The 17099-nt window shown below is 36.7% G+C and overlaps 1 protein-coding gene across 1 annotated transcript in view; it reads right to left on the bottom strand.

The window, feature by feature from the left end:
- The window catches only part of EPHA6 (EPH receptor A6), an 860890-nt gene that overhangs the window by 252742 nt on the left and 591049 nt on the right, over positions 1-17099 (bottom strand). Inside the window, 1 exon segment of the mRNA XM_058661775.1 lies at positions 9473-9598. Coding sequence (XP_058517758.1) covers positions 9473-9598 — 126 coding nt within the window.

The raw sequence follows: 17099 nt of genomic DNA, 5'->3' as shown, positions 1-17099 counted from the left end.
AGGTACAATAAAGTGCAAATGTCATAAAATTAAAAACCACCTCATGACATTTGAACTGGCCCTGGGATTTGCTTTGATCAAATTTTTGTATCAGCATTGCACTGTAGACATTCCGAACCACGGTCTCCAAAGCCTCACGTGGTCTTGAAACTCCCTGGCTGATGCTTAGAGTACCACCTTGGGCCAGTGCTTCTGGGAGGACAGAAGCTGCATTAAGCAACAGTGAGTCAAAGAGATGACATAGAGGTGCCCTGATGTCCAAACCAACCTACCACCTGGTATATAGCAACAGCCAGCTGTGTCAACCATTGAAATGAGTAACCTCAGGCAAGTCTGGTGTCAAATGCCCTCAGCTCTATCTCAGCTCAGTCTGAATTGTTCATCCATAGAATTATGAGTAAAGTACATCATTTTTGAGGCTATTTAGTTTTTGAAAAACTCTTGAACATAGCAATACCCTACTTGGACAGGCTGTAAAAGCAGAAATCATAAGTCAAATACATAGACAATTAGATTAAGAACACAGCTATCACCATGGGAGTGATCAATTAATTAACCCATGTAAGAGACCAAGTCATAAGCAAATTCTACAAATTGATTTATGGCCTTAATTCACATCTTTCCCCGCAGCAATGTCCATGGCAAAATACACATCTCCCAGGCAATACTATTGTTCTACTTCAAGGAAAAAAATTTACAACTGCACGCAATTATTAATGTATGCTTATGTCCAAATTTTATTATGAATAAGAGCCTTATATCTTTAAAATGCTCACAACAGACCCCAGTGCGGTAGCCTAACAGCTCAAGTCCTCGCCTTGCACATGCTGAGATCCCATATGGGCATGGTTCTAACCCTGGCTGCTCCACTTCCCATCCAGCTCCCAGCTTGTGGGAAAGCAATGGAAGATCACCAAAGCCTTGGGACCCTGTACCTATGTAGGAGACCCTTAAGCAGCTCCTGTCTCCTAGCTTTAGGTTGGGTCAGCTCCAGCAGTTGTAGCCACTTGGGGATTGAATCAGCGGATAGAATATCTTTGTTTCTGTATTTCCTCTCTATACATCTGCCTTTCCAATAAAAATAAGTAAATCTTCATATATGGCTTTAATTATGTTGTGCATTTTTCCATCTATGCCTACCTTGGTTAGGGTTTTTAGTAGGAAGTGGTGTTGGATTTTGTCGAAAGCTTTTTCTGCATCTATTGATACTATCATGTGATTCTTGTTTTTCAGTTTTTGGATGTAGTGTATCACATTTATGGATTTTCGAATGTTGAACCATCCCTGCATTCCAGGGATGAATCCTACTTGATCTGGATGAACGATCTGTCTGATGTGTTTTTGAATTCTGTTGGCTAGGATTTTGTTGAGAATCTTAGCATCAATGTTCATCAAAGAGATAGGTCTGTAAATCCACATCTCTCACCATACACTAAGATCAGATCTAAATGGATAACAGATCTAAACCTACATCCAGAAACCTTCAAACTTTTGGAAGAAAATGTTGGAAACACACTGGAACACTTAGGGGTAGGCCCTCACTTCCTAAAAAAGACTCCAGATGCAGTAGAAATCAAGACCAAAATAAACAATTGGGACCTCATCAAACTAAGAAGCTTCTGTACAGCTAGAGAAACAATCAACAAAGTAAAAAGGCAACCCACAGAATGGGAGAAGATCTTCGCACACGACATAGGTGATAGAGGGCTGATCTCCAGAATATACAAAGAGCTACAAAACAACCAAAATGTCAAAACAAGCAAGCCACTCAAGAAATGGGCACAGGAAATGGGCAAACACTTCACAAAGGAACAAACCCAAATGGCAAATAAACATATGAAAAAATGCTCAAGTTCCCTGGCAATAAGGGAAATCCAAATTAAAACATCAATGAGGTACCACCTAACGCCAGTAAGACTGGCCCACATGAATAAAAGCACCAACAACACTTGTTGGCGAGGTTGCGGGGAAAAGGGATCCCTACTCCACTGCTGGTGGGGCTGCAGGCTGGTACATCCTCTATGGAAATCAGTATGGAGAATATTCAAACAACTCAAATTCGACATACCGTATGATCCAGCAATAGCACTCCTAGGAATATATCCAGAACAATTGTTTTATGAGAAACCAACATGCACTCCTATGTTCATAGCAGCACAATCAGTAATTGCAAAAACATGGAAGCAACCAAAATGCCCATCAACAGAGGATTGGATAAGAAAGCTATGGTTCATCTACTCCATGGAATACTACTCAGCTATTAAAAAAAGCAAAATGCAGTTCTTTGTGGCCAAATGGGCCAAACTGGAAACCATAATGCTAAGGGAAATGAGCCAATCACAAAAGGTTAAATACCACATGTTTGCCTTAATTTAAGATGATATGATGTTATGTATAACATGTTATGTTTTGAATGTTATATGTTGTGTATAAACTAAATTGAAGTATAGGTGAGGTGGTCACAGAAGGTGGCTGGGAACTCGCATTTACTTTCAACATGTTGGTTACTCATTACTATGTCAATTAATTCCATAATGATGTAAATTTTTGCTGATGGTATGATGGAGCTTTCAATTGACTGGGATAATACTCTGCTAGCTCTGTCTTCAGACCAGAGAGGGTATACCTAAGAAGACGTTGAACTTGACTGGACAATAAGATGCTGGACTCTATGTTTGGTGTATGCTTGCAATGGGGGAATCTCAACTGAACTTGAGCTGTGGTTATGCAACAAGGTGGAGGAATCCACCATGGTGGGAGGGTTTGGGGAGGGGTGGGAGAACCCAAGTATCTATGTAACTGTGTCACATAATACAATGTAATTAATGAAGTTAAATAATAAAAAAAAATGAAAAAAAAATAAACTAAATAGAATCTGCTTTAAAAAAAAATAAATAAGTAAATCTTTTAAAAATGCTCATAACAAACCTAAAATTCCAAATGATCTTTAAGTTTTGAAACTTATTGTCTATTAAGAGATTTCTGGTGGGATCAGAATAACATTAGATAGGAGTACACTCAAATACCTCACAAAGCATACATTTGTGTCATTCAGAAGCATGGGTTGGCCACACCTGAGCATTACACCTTCTCTATGACAACAGTACTGCTGAAAATGTAGCTTTAGTGCCACACTTTTATATATATTTGTCAGAACATCGTTTATAAATGGTATAATAGAAATGATCATCTTTTCATTTGATTATTGTTTCTAATTCTTGCCTGCTGAATTTTTAACTTAAACTTTTTATTTAATGAAGCATTAAGATTTTGACTACAGTGTAAAATAAAAATGTTCTCAACAAAGAAAGGAAAGAAAGAAGGTGAGAAGGAGTTTAGAAAGGAAGTATTATTAGAATATCTTAGAAATTTATCTAAGAACTACACTGGGTTTGTTCTCTTAGTTAATATCACATGAAAGATGAGAATTCAGTTGTATTATCATGTTTTTACTGTGGGTCTGAGAATAAAGTATTAATAGATTCCTCAAAAGCTGAAATTTTACCTTATTTTCCAATATTTAGCTAACTCTAAAAATTATAAATATTTTCCCATTTACCTCACTGTCAAACTGCTTGTATCCAGATACTCAGTGTCCTGAGATATTTTGAGTGCTGGTCAATGAGTGTCATCTGACTCAGCCATCAAAACTACATGTATCAACAATATTTAGTTTTAATGTAATAGTACATTTCCATTTTTTGATTGGATGTCTAACATGCGACAGATCCTCAACATATGTCATCTCTAATCCTTCCGTTAATACGACAAGATGGGTGTCATTATAAATCAATTTATAGGTGAGCAAACAAAATTTCTAAATGATTATTAAGTTGCTGAATGTCACAGTGTGTGAGTAGCTATGATTCAAATCTGAATCTGTCTAGCTTCAATCTGAGGCATTTTTATTCGTATCATAAATACCCGTGGAGAATAAAAAAACAGTATTTTATCATGTGCTATAGAAAGCTATGGACTTTTTAAACAGCAGGCACAAAAGTCTTGCCAGATCTATTGTTTTTCATATCACTCTATTAGTTATTCAACAAAATTTTCAAGATTACAAAAGATATATGATCCCTATCTTTAATCCTTTATGAGTTGTTATCAAAACTTGTATCTTAGAAGATGACATAATACAAGTACAAAGAAAATGGGCTACAAACCAAAGTTTCTTGTAAAAAGAGAACTGTGCGGCCCAGCACAGGAGCCTGGCAGCCAAGTCCTTGAATGCACGGCGATCTCACATGGGTACCAGTTCATGTCTCGACTGCCTGGTTCCCATCTAGCTCCCTGCTTGTGGCCTAGGAAACCAATAGAGGATGGCCCAAACCCTTGGACCCTGTACCTGTGTGGAAGACAGGGAAGAAGCTCCTGGCTCCTGGCTTTGGATCGGATCAGCTCTGCCCATTGTGGCTCCTTGTGGAGTGAATTAACCGGTGGAAGATACTTTTTCTATGTCTCTTCTCTCTGTAAATTCTGATTTTCAATTTTTTTGAAGATTTATTTTATTTTATTGCAAAGTCAGATGTACAGAGAGGAGGAGAGACTGAGCAGAAGATCTTCTGTCCAATGATTCACTCCCCAAGTGACTGCAATAGCCTGTGCTATGCTGATCCGAAGCCAGGTGCCATGAACCAGGAGCTTCCTCCAGGTTTCCCATGCGGGTGCAGGGTCCCAAAGCTTTGAGCCGTGTTTGACTACTTTCCCAAGGCACAAACAGGGAGCTGGATGGGAAGTGGAGCTGCCGAGATTAGAACTGGCGGGATCCCGGCGCGTTCGAGGTGAGGGCTTTAGCTACTAGGCCACCACGCCAGGCCAAAGGAAAAAAAAAAATTAAAAGACAACTGTGAAGCCCCAAATAGATTTCTGCCTAAATTTCTCATTGTTATGTTGTAAGAAAGCTTGGAATCTTCAAAAAGTTCTTGAATCATTTTATTATGAAAAGAATCCACTGAAATCAAGTGGGGTTTTTTTTTGCACTAGGAAACTTGTTTTTTAATTATATTTTTTGTGAACTTTTTTCAAAGTATGTTTCTATAATTCAATACAAAAGAGGAACAGAAACAGTAAAGGGGAATGAAAAAAAATTTCTTTAATATAGTTTAAGAAAATCTCTTTGAGAGAGTAGCTTCTAGGGTAGAAAGAATTGACTGGTGGGGTTGAGGGATCCAGGGTAATGAAGAGGGGCACAGAAAGTTATCATTTGCCTTTTACATATCAAGGCAAATCAAGCTTTAGCAGATGGTAATATCAGCTGAAAGTTTTAAGCTGAATAAATCACTGTGTTGATAAACACTTTATATATATATTTTGTTGTCTTTTTTACTTTGTTTTACTTGCAGGACATGGTTGAGAAACCAACAGTTAAAAATTTCCTAGCTATTCTAGTAAGAGATAAATATATATATATGGTGACACTAAGCTAGGAGAAGAAAAGGCTGATAGTGGAGGAAATAATGAGTTTTGTACAGATAAAGGGATAGAATATGAATGACAGGAAGATATTACACATTTCCACTGTAACTAGGGGAATAGGGAAAAGTTGAATCTGAGAAAGATGCCCGATGGGCGTACAGACACAAGAATGATTTTTTTTTTAAAGGAATAATGTTTCAAAATTATAGAAACTCTGCTAGGAAAATTTCTGTTATAATAGTTATGGTTCAGTACTGTCCTGAAAACGGGACAGCCTTTCAATGACCTTTTCCAGATCATTACTGAAATTTTAGTTTACCAATTTTCTCATTATCTCTTACGATATGCACAAAATAATGACTCTTCTTTAATCTGGATTGGCTATTTAGCCTGGGAATTTCTGTTTAACAGTCCTCTGCCCACAGTATTTCATTTTATGATGCAAAAAAAAGTCAAAGGAAATAGATGATCTTGATAGCCTCCTGTGCAACTGAGCTGCTCGCCTCATTTAAATGGAAATGTGCATTTTCATGGAAATCCAGACCTGTATTGATGAACAAAGATAAGCTGCCACTATTAAACAGGATAGTGAAATACAAAAAAATGACTTGAAAAACTCATATAAAAACCAGTGGAATTTATGATGCAAGACAGGGAATATTAAGAATATACAGACAGATAAATTAAGTTTTCTAGTAAGGGCTTTTTCATGGCAGAGACTGTAGGTCAGCTGAATTCAGCTTTGATAAACAGTAACATGACGCATAAAAAGGCTAATTTGTATATCACCTTTTATAAGTTAATATTAATCGTCTAAAAAAATCGTTCTTCAATGAGAAGGATGTTAAGGGTGAGAGATGGCATGAAATCACTGGTTCCTTTCTTTCTGAGAATAGTAAGAAATAGTTAATAATTATATATTGTACCTCCCAGTTAGAAAGTTGGAAAACATTCCCAATTTTTCCTAGCAATGAGTTGAAAATTTCTGCACTCTTCTCCATTTCCACTGTCAGTATTTAATCCTATTTGAACTCTACCTGACAACTGTCACACCTTGTGTATGGGCTCTTCCATCTCCTGCAGCTCACCAGTACGACCCTTGGCTTAGCTTTACACTGCCTATGTAGTCCTAAGTTATGCTTATGTTTCAAAGAGGACTTCCTGATACATGAAAACGATGAGGAAATGGAATTTGAGAAAAAAAAAATCAGTCAATAAGTGGGGAATGGGAGAGAAAACATGGAACACTCGAAGTTTTCAGAATTTAAAGCAGCACAAATAACTAATTACGCAAATATGTAACAGATGTTACATAACTAATAGCTGTTTCACAATTTTCTGAACAAATTTTTTTTCTAAGCTAATTTAGTGGGAAATTATTTTTATCAGTTTTTCCGTATACAAATTGAATTTTAGAAACGTGATTTTAAAAAGTTAATTAATAGAGCAAACTGGCAAAAAGCATGAAAAGGGGAAGACTAGTGTACAACTGTATCTCAAAGAGATGGATAATAAAAGAAAATTCAACGTGTAATTTGGAACATAGTCAAAGATAAATAAAGTTTTACAGGTGTATAGAACTGACTGCTACACAGGCTTAGCTCTCCTTTGATCGTGAAAGAAACCTCAGTATGACTAATTAGATTTCTGCCATAATAGATGAAATGATATTAAAATAGTTTCTTCAAGAGTACTGTTTGTTTTGGCCATCTTTATTGTATTTTTTAAAGGGAAAATTTACATGTCAGCTGAAAAAAAAAAAAACCCACAAAAACTAAAGGAAATTTAGTTTCTTTTAATTGTGTATACTTCATTGCTTACTTGATTTTATTTATTAAAATTATGATTTCAGACACTAATATTCAAGTTATACACAGATGACGATCATAGGAATACTTTTTATGTTGTTAGTATTGAGTAATGTAGCATAACAGAACACATCCCTCTTCTCTCTTGGGCCAGGAGAGAGCCAAATGTAGTATGCAATTGAGCTCATTCAACCTCCTTGCATCTAGATTGCTCTGCTGCCTTATGTAAAGGACTGTAAAACCAAATACCATGCAATCACTCTTCTCAGATATGAATGCAGAAGTACTTTGTGTTCAACAGGGAAGGACAGGGAATCTGGTTCCATTCCAGGTTCTTCAGTATTTCAAGTCAGTATATTTGGCTGAGAGCATTATAGTTAGGTATAGAGGATCCTTGCATCAAATTTCAAGGAGGACATGCTATGGGTGACTGGATTAGATAATTATTGTGCATTAGGAATGAATCAAATTAGGGAGGACTCCTTCAGGTTCCCAGAAATCTTGAAGTAGTTTTATGTGTACTTGGGAGAATACTTTAGGCTTCATGTACATGGGATCTGTGCACTCATGTACATTTTTGAGTTTAGCTGAGCCATGAAGTTGATTTAATGTTCTGCCATTTTAAAATTCTTAACTATTAAATAAGAAAGCTTACACTGTCCTTTGGTACAGAACCTTGAATATTTTATAATCTATCCTCTCAGGGAAAGAGTAGTTTTAAGAGATGGAGGGTAATCAACTGCATTCTTATTCCTTTGCAAAGACAACAGGCACACGGCTGCAATGGTTGTGCCTGCATCTGCTGTGTTCTCTCGAAAATATACACACCCTACTCAACACTTCAAAGAAACCTATACCCATGTCAGGATCCAGTAGTTCTCTTCCGCATTTTAACTGCAAACATGGCTGCCCTGATAGCAATTATATTTCCAAACTCATTCACAATTGTGAACATTTTATTCTATTTTGATGATTATGTGATTGAAAATCATAGTAATGCCCTCGAGTCTTGCCTTTCCATTCTTATGGGCATCTCTACCTGAGAGGTAGAATAAGCACTTGTTGGTCTTAATGGCTTCATCCTGAGGATTATAAGCTTAAACACTATCGCAAGTCTTCCCCATAACTTTAAGGAAACCAGCAGAATACCCGAGAGGTTAACTACTATAGACAACGTAAAGGGATACTGTAAAAGCAAGCTTGTACCTCATATCCCTATCAGACTGGCAAATGTATAAAATCTTTCCCTCACTGTTGCTTTGTGCAGAAAAATCTTGCTACTGTTCTGTGACCACATCATGTATTCACTCAGCTTAGAATCCTGGATATATGTTGCCCTGATAAATCCTTGTTTACATTGAGTTCCTTTGTTCATTCATCAGTATTAGTCTTCCTTTTCAGTTTAGGGGTGGAGTGAGGGAAATACTATACTCTGATATGACATTTAGATGCTTTATGAGATGGGAATACTAGTGTTTGTAATATCCAGGTTATTGCCTTGACAAAGACAAAAACAACGTCAACTCTTTCCTTTGTCTTCTCATAGACTGAAAGACCCAAGTGCTGGCATCCTAGATTTGAAAATCCAGAGGCAGACACTAGGGGAAGACAGAGCACAGAGCAGAAAGAAGCTGGAGCCTTATGAAAAGCTTTTGAATGGCAGCGCCTATGCCAGCATGGACTATATAATCCTTGTATCCCATTTTATAAGAAGTTTGTATTTTTCCAGAATCGTTGCATAGTAAAAGAATCTGAGCATCAGGAAATTCTACATAGGAGGGATTTTTAATTTGCATTAAAGTGTAATAAAGCTATTTTGAGTCAAACTGTATCTTCAGTGGCTTTCAGAACACTCCTTAGGTATTACAGAGATGCAAGGTCATCATTATAAATATTAATTATAACATATATCCATTAAAATTGGGGCTTAACTTAATCTATATTAATCTTTTAAAATTTTCATTTTCAAAACAAATTTGTGAAGCATTATAGCTAAATATAATCAGTCTTCATTACGAAAGAAGACTATAGGATGCTAAAACTCACTTTTGTGAATGTTCTCATTGAGAATGACATGTGGATGATTGCTGTGCTTCTTTGAAATGACATAGCAAATGTCATTTTACTTCTCATCTTGAAATTTGAGTGACTAAAACTGCTGTGATTTAAAATATGATGCTGATAAAACAGTTAGTTATGAAGCTGTTAAGGAATCGTATGATCAAAAGCATAGATTTGACATTTACCTGCTCCAATGACTCTCTCAATGCGAATTCTTGAAGGATCAATCTCCTTTGCAAATTCATGGACTGCGAGGGATGGGTCTTCATACGTATCAGGGTCAATGTAAGTTTTAACTCCTGGGAAGCGTACTGAAACATACAAAAAAAATCATTTGACTTAGTTCAAAGGTATTTAGTAGTCCTATCTCTTGTGCATATTTAAAATGCAGAGCAACATGGAATTGTGAGAGAGTGGGCAAAGCTGCCACCTGCAATATCAGCATATCCTACGGGGGACAGTTGTTTCTGGCTGCTCAATTTCCAAATCGGCTCCCTTCTGACGGCCTGGGAAAGAAATCAGAATATGGTTCATGTACTTAGGACCCTGTCAACCTTGTGGGAGACAAGGAAGCAGCTCCTGGCTCTGGGCTGGCCAAACTGTAGTCATTGTGGCCACCTGGAGTGAAAAAAAAAAAAGATGAAAGATCTTTCTCTCTCTCTCTCTTTGTCCTCCTCTGACTTTCAAACAAGTAAGTGAATTATATAAAAAAAAAGACATACTGAGTTAATCAGCCTTATATGTTATTTAAATTCTCCCTTTTTTCCCCTCTCATTGCCCCACCAGATCTTGTACTACTTGGAATCAAATTTTATTTACAAAGCTGTTCATGTAAAATGCCTTGGTGATTTCATAGAGAAGAAAATAACTTCTAGAAAATACATCTTTATGTTTCTGTAGAAAGTTTAATCATCTAAGTCATCCACGTAAAGCTCCTTACATCTCATATTACATTTAACTTAAGACATAGGGGAAATGAGGCATAGTCCTTCTTCAAAACAAATCCTTTCCAAGCCTCTCCTGGACTTCCACTGTACGGAACCAGGATTTTCTGGACCTCTTCCAAGGCTGTGGTCTTTACTATTCCAGGGATTTTTTAGGCAGTGAAGAGCAGAATTCATGGCCCAATGACAGGGAAGATCAGTATAAACAGCATTTTTTAATGTTTATATAGTTAATCCCATAGCTGGACAGTTAATCGCCCCTAAAGGATTCATTGCCATGATGAAAAGAACAGGAATCAAAGATTGAAGGTCACTGGGCATTTAGCCGGGGGTTTGCTTGGAAAGCAAGTATTTGTAGTTCACAGGTAGTGGGATATTAAATAGGCATGTATGGAAAATATGAATTCATGACTTTATCTTCATCTTTGAGAATGGGATGTAGTTATGAATTGCCTTTCTATATCTCTCCATTTTGCTTACTGATATCTGTTTTTCACCTTAGACTGATAGCTCCTGGGATGTATGACATGATTTTTACGTATCTTCGTATCATTTTTTTAAAGATTTATTCATTTCATACAGCCAGATATACAGAGAGGAGGAGAGACAGAGAGGAAGATCTTCCATCTGATGATTCACTCCCCAAGTGAGCCGCAATGGGCCGATACGCGCCGATCCGATGCCGGGAACCTGGAACTTCTTCTGGGTCTCCCACACCGGTGCAGGTTCCCAAGGCATTGGGCCGTCCTCAACTGCTTTCCCAGGCCACAAACAGGGAGCTGGATGGGAAGTGGAGCTGTTGGGATTAGAACCGGCGCCCATATGGGATCCCAGGGCTTTCAAGGCAAGGACTTTAGCCGCTAGGTCACGCCACCGGGCCCGTCTTTGTATCATTTTTAAAATGTCAAGTATAGTTTTACAGGTAATAAGCATGCAATAAGCTTTACTACACATAGATTGTTAGGGATTAAAAAATATCAATGTTAATTTTTTGGCAGAACAGATAATACTTGGTTTTGTTGCCACGTCATAATCAATTAATTATTGTCCAAGACTCCTTAGAAACATACGCTTAGAAGAATAGCTTTTTGAAAGGATTTATTTTATTTATTTAAAAATCTGAGAGGAGGGGCTGGCGTGGTGGCCTAGTGGCTAAAGTCCTCGCCTTGAACACACCAGGATCCCATATCGGCGCCAGTTCTAATCCCAGCCGCTCCACTTCCCATCCAGCTCCCTGCTTGTGGCCTGGGAAAGCAGTTGAGGACAGCCCAAAGCCTTGGAACCCTGCACCCATGTGGGAGACCCGGAAAAGCTCCTGGCTCCTGGCTTCAGATCGGCACAGCACTGGCCGTTGCAGTCACTTGGGGAGTGAATCATCAGATGGAAGATCTTCCTCTCTATCTCTCCTCCTGTCTGTATATCTGACTTTCCAATAAAAATAAATAAATCTTTAAAAAAAAATCTGAGAGGCAGGAATGGAGGGAGAGAAGAAGAGAGAGAGAGAGAGAGAGAGAGAGAGAGAGAGAGAGGAAGAAGAAGAAGAAGAAGAAGAAGAAGAAGAAGAAAGGAAGGAAGGAAGGAAGGAAGGAAGGAAGGAAGGAGAGAAGGAAGGAAGGAAACTAGGTAAGTAGGTAGGTAGGTGGGGGAAAGATTCACTTTTTAAATGTACATAACAGCCAGGGAATGAACCAGACTGAACATAGGATGCAGGAATTCCATCTTGGTGTCCCTTATGGATGGCAGAGGTGGAAGTACTCAGACCATCTTCCACTTGCTCAGCAGTCACAGTAATAGGGAGCTGGACTGGAAGAGGAGTAGCCAAGAACTTCCAGAACTTCCAGAACTTCCAAGTACCAGAACTTCAATGTGGGATATAGTCAGCAATATAACCAGCTGTGCTGCAATGCTGCTCCAAGAAAACAGTAAAGGAAATGAAAATTTGGTGAGGTTTAGATAAGGTTATCAAATGCCCAGTATTACTAATGACTTGGTTCATTAGTTTTTCTATCCCATTGATTTCATTTATTATACTTAACCTCTTGCTTGATATGCAGCAATGAGAAAACTCATTTCTCAAAACAGCACCAGAAAAGTATATCTCCAAGTACATAGTACCTAAAACTAATTCTGAAATGCTGTGTTCTTCCACACTTCCCAAAATTTAGGGGCTGGGGGAGTGATAACAGAGAGTTATCTCACATTTCATGTATTATTTTCTAACTTAAATAAGATATATGCTTTAAGACTGGTATCTGGAAAATACTCAAATCTAGATTTGGTAGTAACTTACATTACACACATATATATATAATAACTGGATATATAGTCAAGTTATATATAATCTCTCTACACACACTTTATATATATAAATATATAAATTATATATAGTATATATAAATAAATACATTTATAAATATTTTATATAAATATAAAAATAAATATACTATTTTTTCATAATATATTTAATATATAATACATAATAATTATATAATATATATTATGTAACATATAATTACATATAATATGTAAGTATATTTATAAATATATATATTATATATGTATCAAGTTTGTGTGTGTGTGTGTGTGTGTGTGTGTGTGTAGTCATTAATTGAGACACAGTGAGTATCAGTTATAAACCACTACAGGGTTTGAATGTTTAAGCAAATTATATAAGGTGATGCATATCTCTACAAGATAAATTAACTAGCTAATATTTTTTTCTTGTAAATGCAGTATAAGAAAATAATCAACCAAACTGAGTTTCCACTTCGTATATTTGGTTACTAATTTAAGCTTATCCCTGTTTTCTTAAACATAAGCTTTTTATCTATATTGTCTCCTTGTCTGCCTCAAGTTCTTTCCATTGCTTCTTGCTAAGCCCATCTGGTTTGGTTTATGCTAAACTACTGCTTAGATAATGGATAGTAAATACTTTAATGGCACATTTTCTCTCTGCATCTCAAGACCAAATGTCCCATAGTGAATCTTTTTTTTTTTTTTTTTTTTATTTATTTATTTATTTATTTTTAAATTATTTATTATTTAACTTCAGTAATTACATTGTATTATGTGACACAGTTACATAGATACTTGGGTTCTCCCCATAGTGAATCTTAAGGTTGCCCAGCCTGAGTCCTCTGTCCTGGTGTATGGACCCAGGTTTCTGAAATCTGTCTAAGGTATTTTCATGCCATCACATGTCAGATGTTGAATTCTCTCGGCTATGGAAGTTCAATAAGATCAAACTTAGCTGTATAAAAGCAGAATCTGGGAGAGTTTGCTAAATGTGAATTATGTCTGGGTCAATGAAGAAGTAAGAAAGAATCTTGGAGCCTGAGGGTAGTATTTCTAATGTAGATGCTACTTAACCAATTCCTGGGATAACTTGTGAGCCTTAGAAAAAACTTCAAAGAATATTACTGACTAGTAATAGTTCTATGTCCTTTTTCCTCCTTTGAGGATGATGCAATTTCAAAAGTCCTTTATTTTGTTTGTTTAATTTTAAATAAAAGTGATTTAAATAGCCAAAAAATTACATTGTTCATTATCTCTATACTTCAATGAATTAGGAAACATCCTGTTATTGTTAATTCAGTGTGTCACAGTATAGCATTTGTATTGACAAGTAGTTTACAATTTGGAGATGAAGGTGGATGTGGGCAATGCTGAGGAGAGAGCTGAAATTATCAAACTGACTATAATGGTAATTACAGCTTGCTTGTGAAGATATCCTTCAAATGAAGATAACCTTGCAGTCAGCCCAAGGATTTCATAAATATTCTAACAGTTAAGAGCTGTTACACTTTTTTATGAGTTAATGAATTGTAAATTGATTTGTTGTATGTTTAAATGACAGCCCTACAATACGGAATAATGGAGAATAGTGCTAAGTTTTCAAGATAGCAGAATAGGGTGAGTACAGGCTTAAACAGATGGAGAAGGATTAGCTGAGGTGAAGCAGACACGGTGCAGTCCCAGAGATTAGAGAGGACAGGCCAATGTCAGATGCCTGGATGGATACCCAGGGCCATGGGGGGAGCAATAGAGACAGAAGTATGATGCTATAGTGAACAGATTTCCCAGCAGTGGTTGGAGCTCCACTGGCAGCCAAGTGGGAAACAGGAGTTCATTGTGAACTCAGGAGATGAACCCATCCATAGAAATAAATGTCCTACTGATTTCTTTAATCCAATCAAGAGCAGAAACAGAGTGACTGAACAATCAGATGTGGGAAAAAGGTGAATTTCACAGCCTATACACCCACAAATGCTATATTGGGCTCTTTTTTGTACTGTGGCAAAGGCTCTAGGGAGGAACAAGAGTGAGCTGTGCATGTGCTAAATCAAAAGAGAACTCATTTCCAGCTCAATGTATTGCACTGGTCCCACTGGGAAAACAATACTAACTTGGCATTCTATGGGTTCCATCCCCAGACTTAATTGCCAAGCAGGTTCAAGAAGAAGAGGAAACAACAACAAAAATCCAGTCAATGGGACTACTGACAACCCTGTGTGCTATATTATAGTCACAGTTGGTATCTCTAATCCCAGGTATTACTGGGAATAGGAGCAGAAAAAAGGCTCAGCAGGAAATGGTGCAGCCACAGCACAGGATAACAGGAGTGAAGAGTGGTGAGATGGGAGCTAGTGCTGCAGAGACCACGGTAGAAGCATAGTACCTGGGACTGAAACTCACTATGGGAGGTGGTAAGAGTGATGGCAAATGAAGAACCAGGCACTGAATGGGATCAGTAAAGCCAACCTGTAGAATTTTGAACAACACAGCTTAAGAACAAGGTGTGAGGAGAAGATTTGATAAGTTAGAATTGCAATGACAAAGCGCAAAAGATGAGACATAGGCCCAATGATAAGGTTACTTAATACCTCCACAGAAAAGGAGCAAAAGTCGATGTTAACTTTAGAGTTAACTGAGGGATAAAGAATTTTTTTAAAAAAATTTAAAGTTCATTAAAAATACCAAGAAATTTAAAGTTCATAAAAATACCAAGAAACACATACAGGAGTTCAAAGAATCTAAGATTATGTTACACAGGAAATAGCAACACTGAAACAAAATCAAGCCAAATTATTAAAAATGAAGAATAAAATACAGCAAATTGAAATTCATCAGAAAGCCTCAATAAGAGAATGAGTGAAGCAGAAGAAAGAACCTCAGAATTGGAAGACATCTGCAATAATACTGAAACAGTCACAAAGCTGGAAGGGGAATTGTGTCAAGCTAAGAAAAGCATTCAGGAATTAAGGGTCACCATTAAAATACCAACCATAGAGTTATGTGAGTCCCAGAAGTTACAGAAAGAGAATATAGGTTTAAAGATGTAGTCAATGAAATAATAAATTAAATCTTCCCTAATATGAAGAAAGAATTGGGAGACAAAATACAGGTGGGTCACAGGACTCCCAACAGGATTGACCAAAACTAACCCCCACCACAATACAGCATAATCAAGCTCTCTTCAATTGAACATAAAGAAAAGATACTTAAATATACATGTAAAAAATTAATTAACTTATAGAGGAATCCCAATCAGACTCACTGCTGACCTCTCAGGGGAAATGTCACAGGCCAGAAGAGAACAGAGTGACATATTCCAGATTCTAAAAGAAAAAAAAATGTCAGGCTATAATAACTTATCTAACAAAGTTTTTTGACATTGAAAATGAAAAAAATATTTCCAAGGCAATCAAAAGTTGAAAGATTCTGTCTCTACTAGACTTGCCCTACAAATATTACTTAAAAATGTTCTAGATACAGAGAAAAGGAATAGAACCTACCACAACCAAACATGGAATATATCCCAATCATATAACAAAAGAAGAGTAAATCAAACAGTGAACAACCCATTGCTAAAATGGTAGGATCAAATCACTATCTACTGATGTTAACTCTGAAATGTAAATGGCTTAAACTCATCAATCAGATGACACAGATTATCAGATTAGATGATAAAACTGAATGCATCTATCTGTTTCTTATAATAGACAAATCTAACCAACAAAGATATACGAAAACCGAAAGTGAAAGAATGGAAAAAGATAGTCCAGGATAATGGAAATGAAAAATGAGCTAATGTAGCCATTCTTATATCAGATATTATAGACCTTGATGTAAAAAAACATTAAAAGAGATAACGATATTGTATAATAATCATGGGATCCACTCAGCAAGAAGAAGTCACCATAATAAATGTACACACACCAAATGCCAGTGTTCCTAGCTGCATAAAACAGACATTACTGGGTTTGAAGGGAGTGATAAACTCAAGTACAATAATGGGGGATTTCAATAATCCAGAAACCTCAATGGGTAGATCAATGAGACAAACTGAGCAATGAAAAAATAGAGCTCACGCAAACAATACAATAAATGGACTGAATCATTATCTACTGAACCTTTCATCTTATAAATACACTTTTTTATCAGTACATGGAACCTTCTTCAGCATTATTCATACTATAGGGTATAAAACAATTTTCAGCAAATTAAAAAAAAAATTGGAACCATACCATGCTTCTCTGACCATCATGGAGTTAAGCTGAAAACTAACTAACAAGTAAAAAAAAAAAAAGAAGATATTGAAAAATACAGTAAATATTTGGAAACTGAGCAGTTTGTTGTTAAATGAACAATTGGTTATAGAACAAATAAAAAAGGAAATAAAACAATTCTTGAAATAAATGGAGGCATCAGTACAACATACCACAAATCGTGGGCACAATCAAGGCAGTGTCAAAAGGAAACTTCATGTCAATTAGTGCCAATGTCAAGAAACCAGAAAGGCCCCAGGGTAAATGGGCTAGTCATATGTCTGAAGGATCCAGAAAAACAACAGCAAAATAATCCCAAT

This window comes from Ochotona princeps, chromosome 3, assembly GCF_030435755.1.
Source record: "Ochotona princeps isolate mOchPri1 chromosome 3, mOchPri1.hap1, whole genome shotgun sequence".
Lineage (NCBI taxonomy): Eukaryota > Metazoa > Chordata > Mammalia > Lagomorpha > Ochotonidae > Ochotona > Ochotona princeps.
This window is presented reverse-complemented; position numbering and strand designations above follow the sequence as displayed.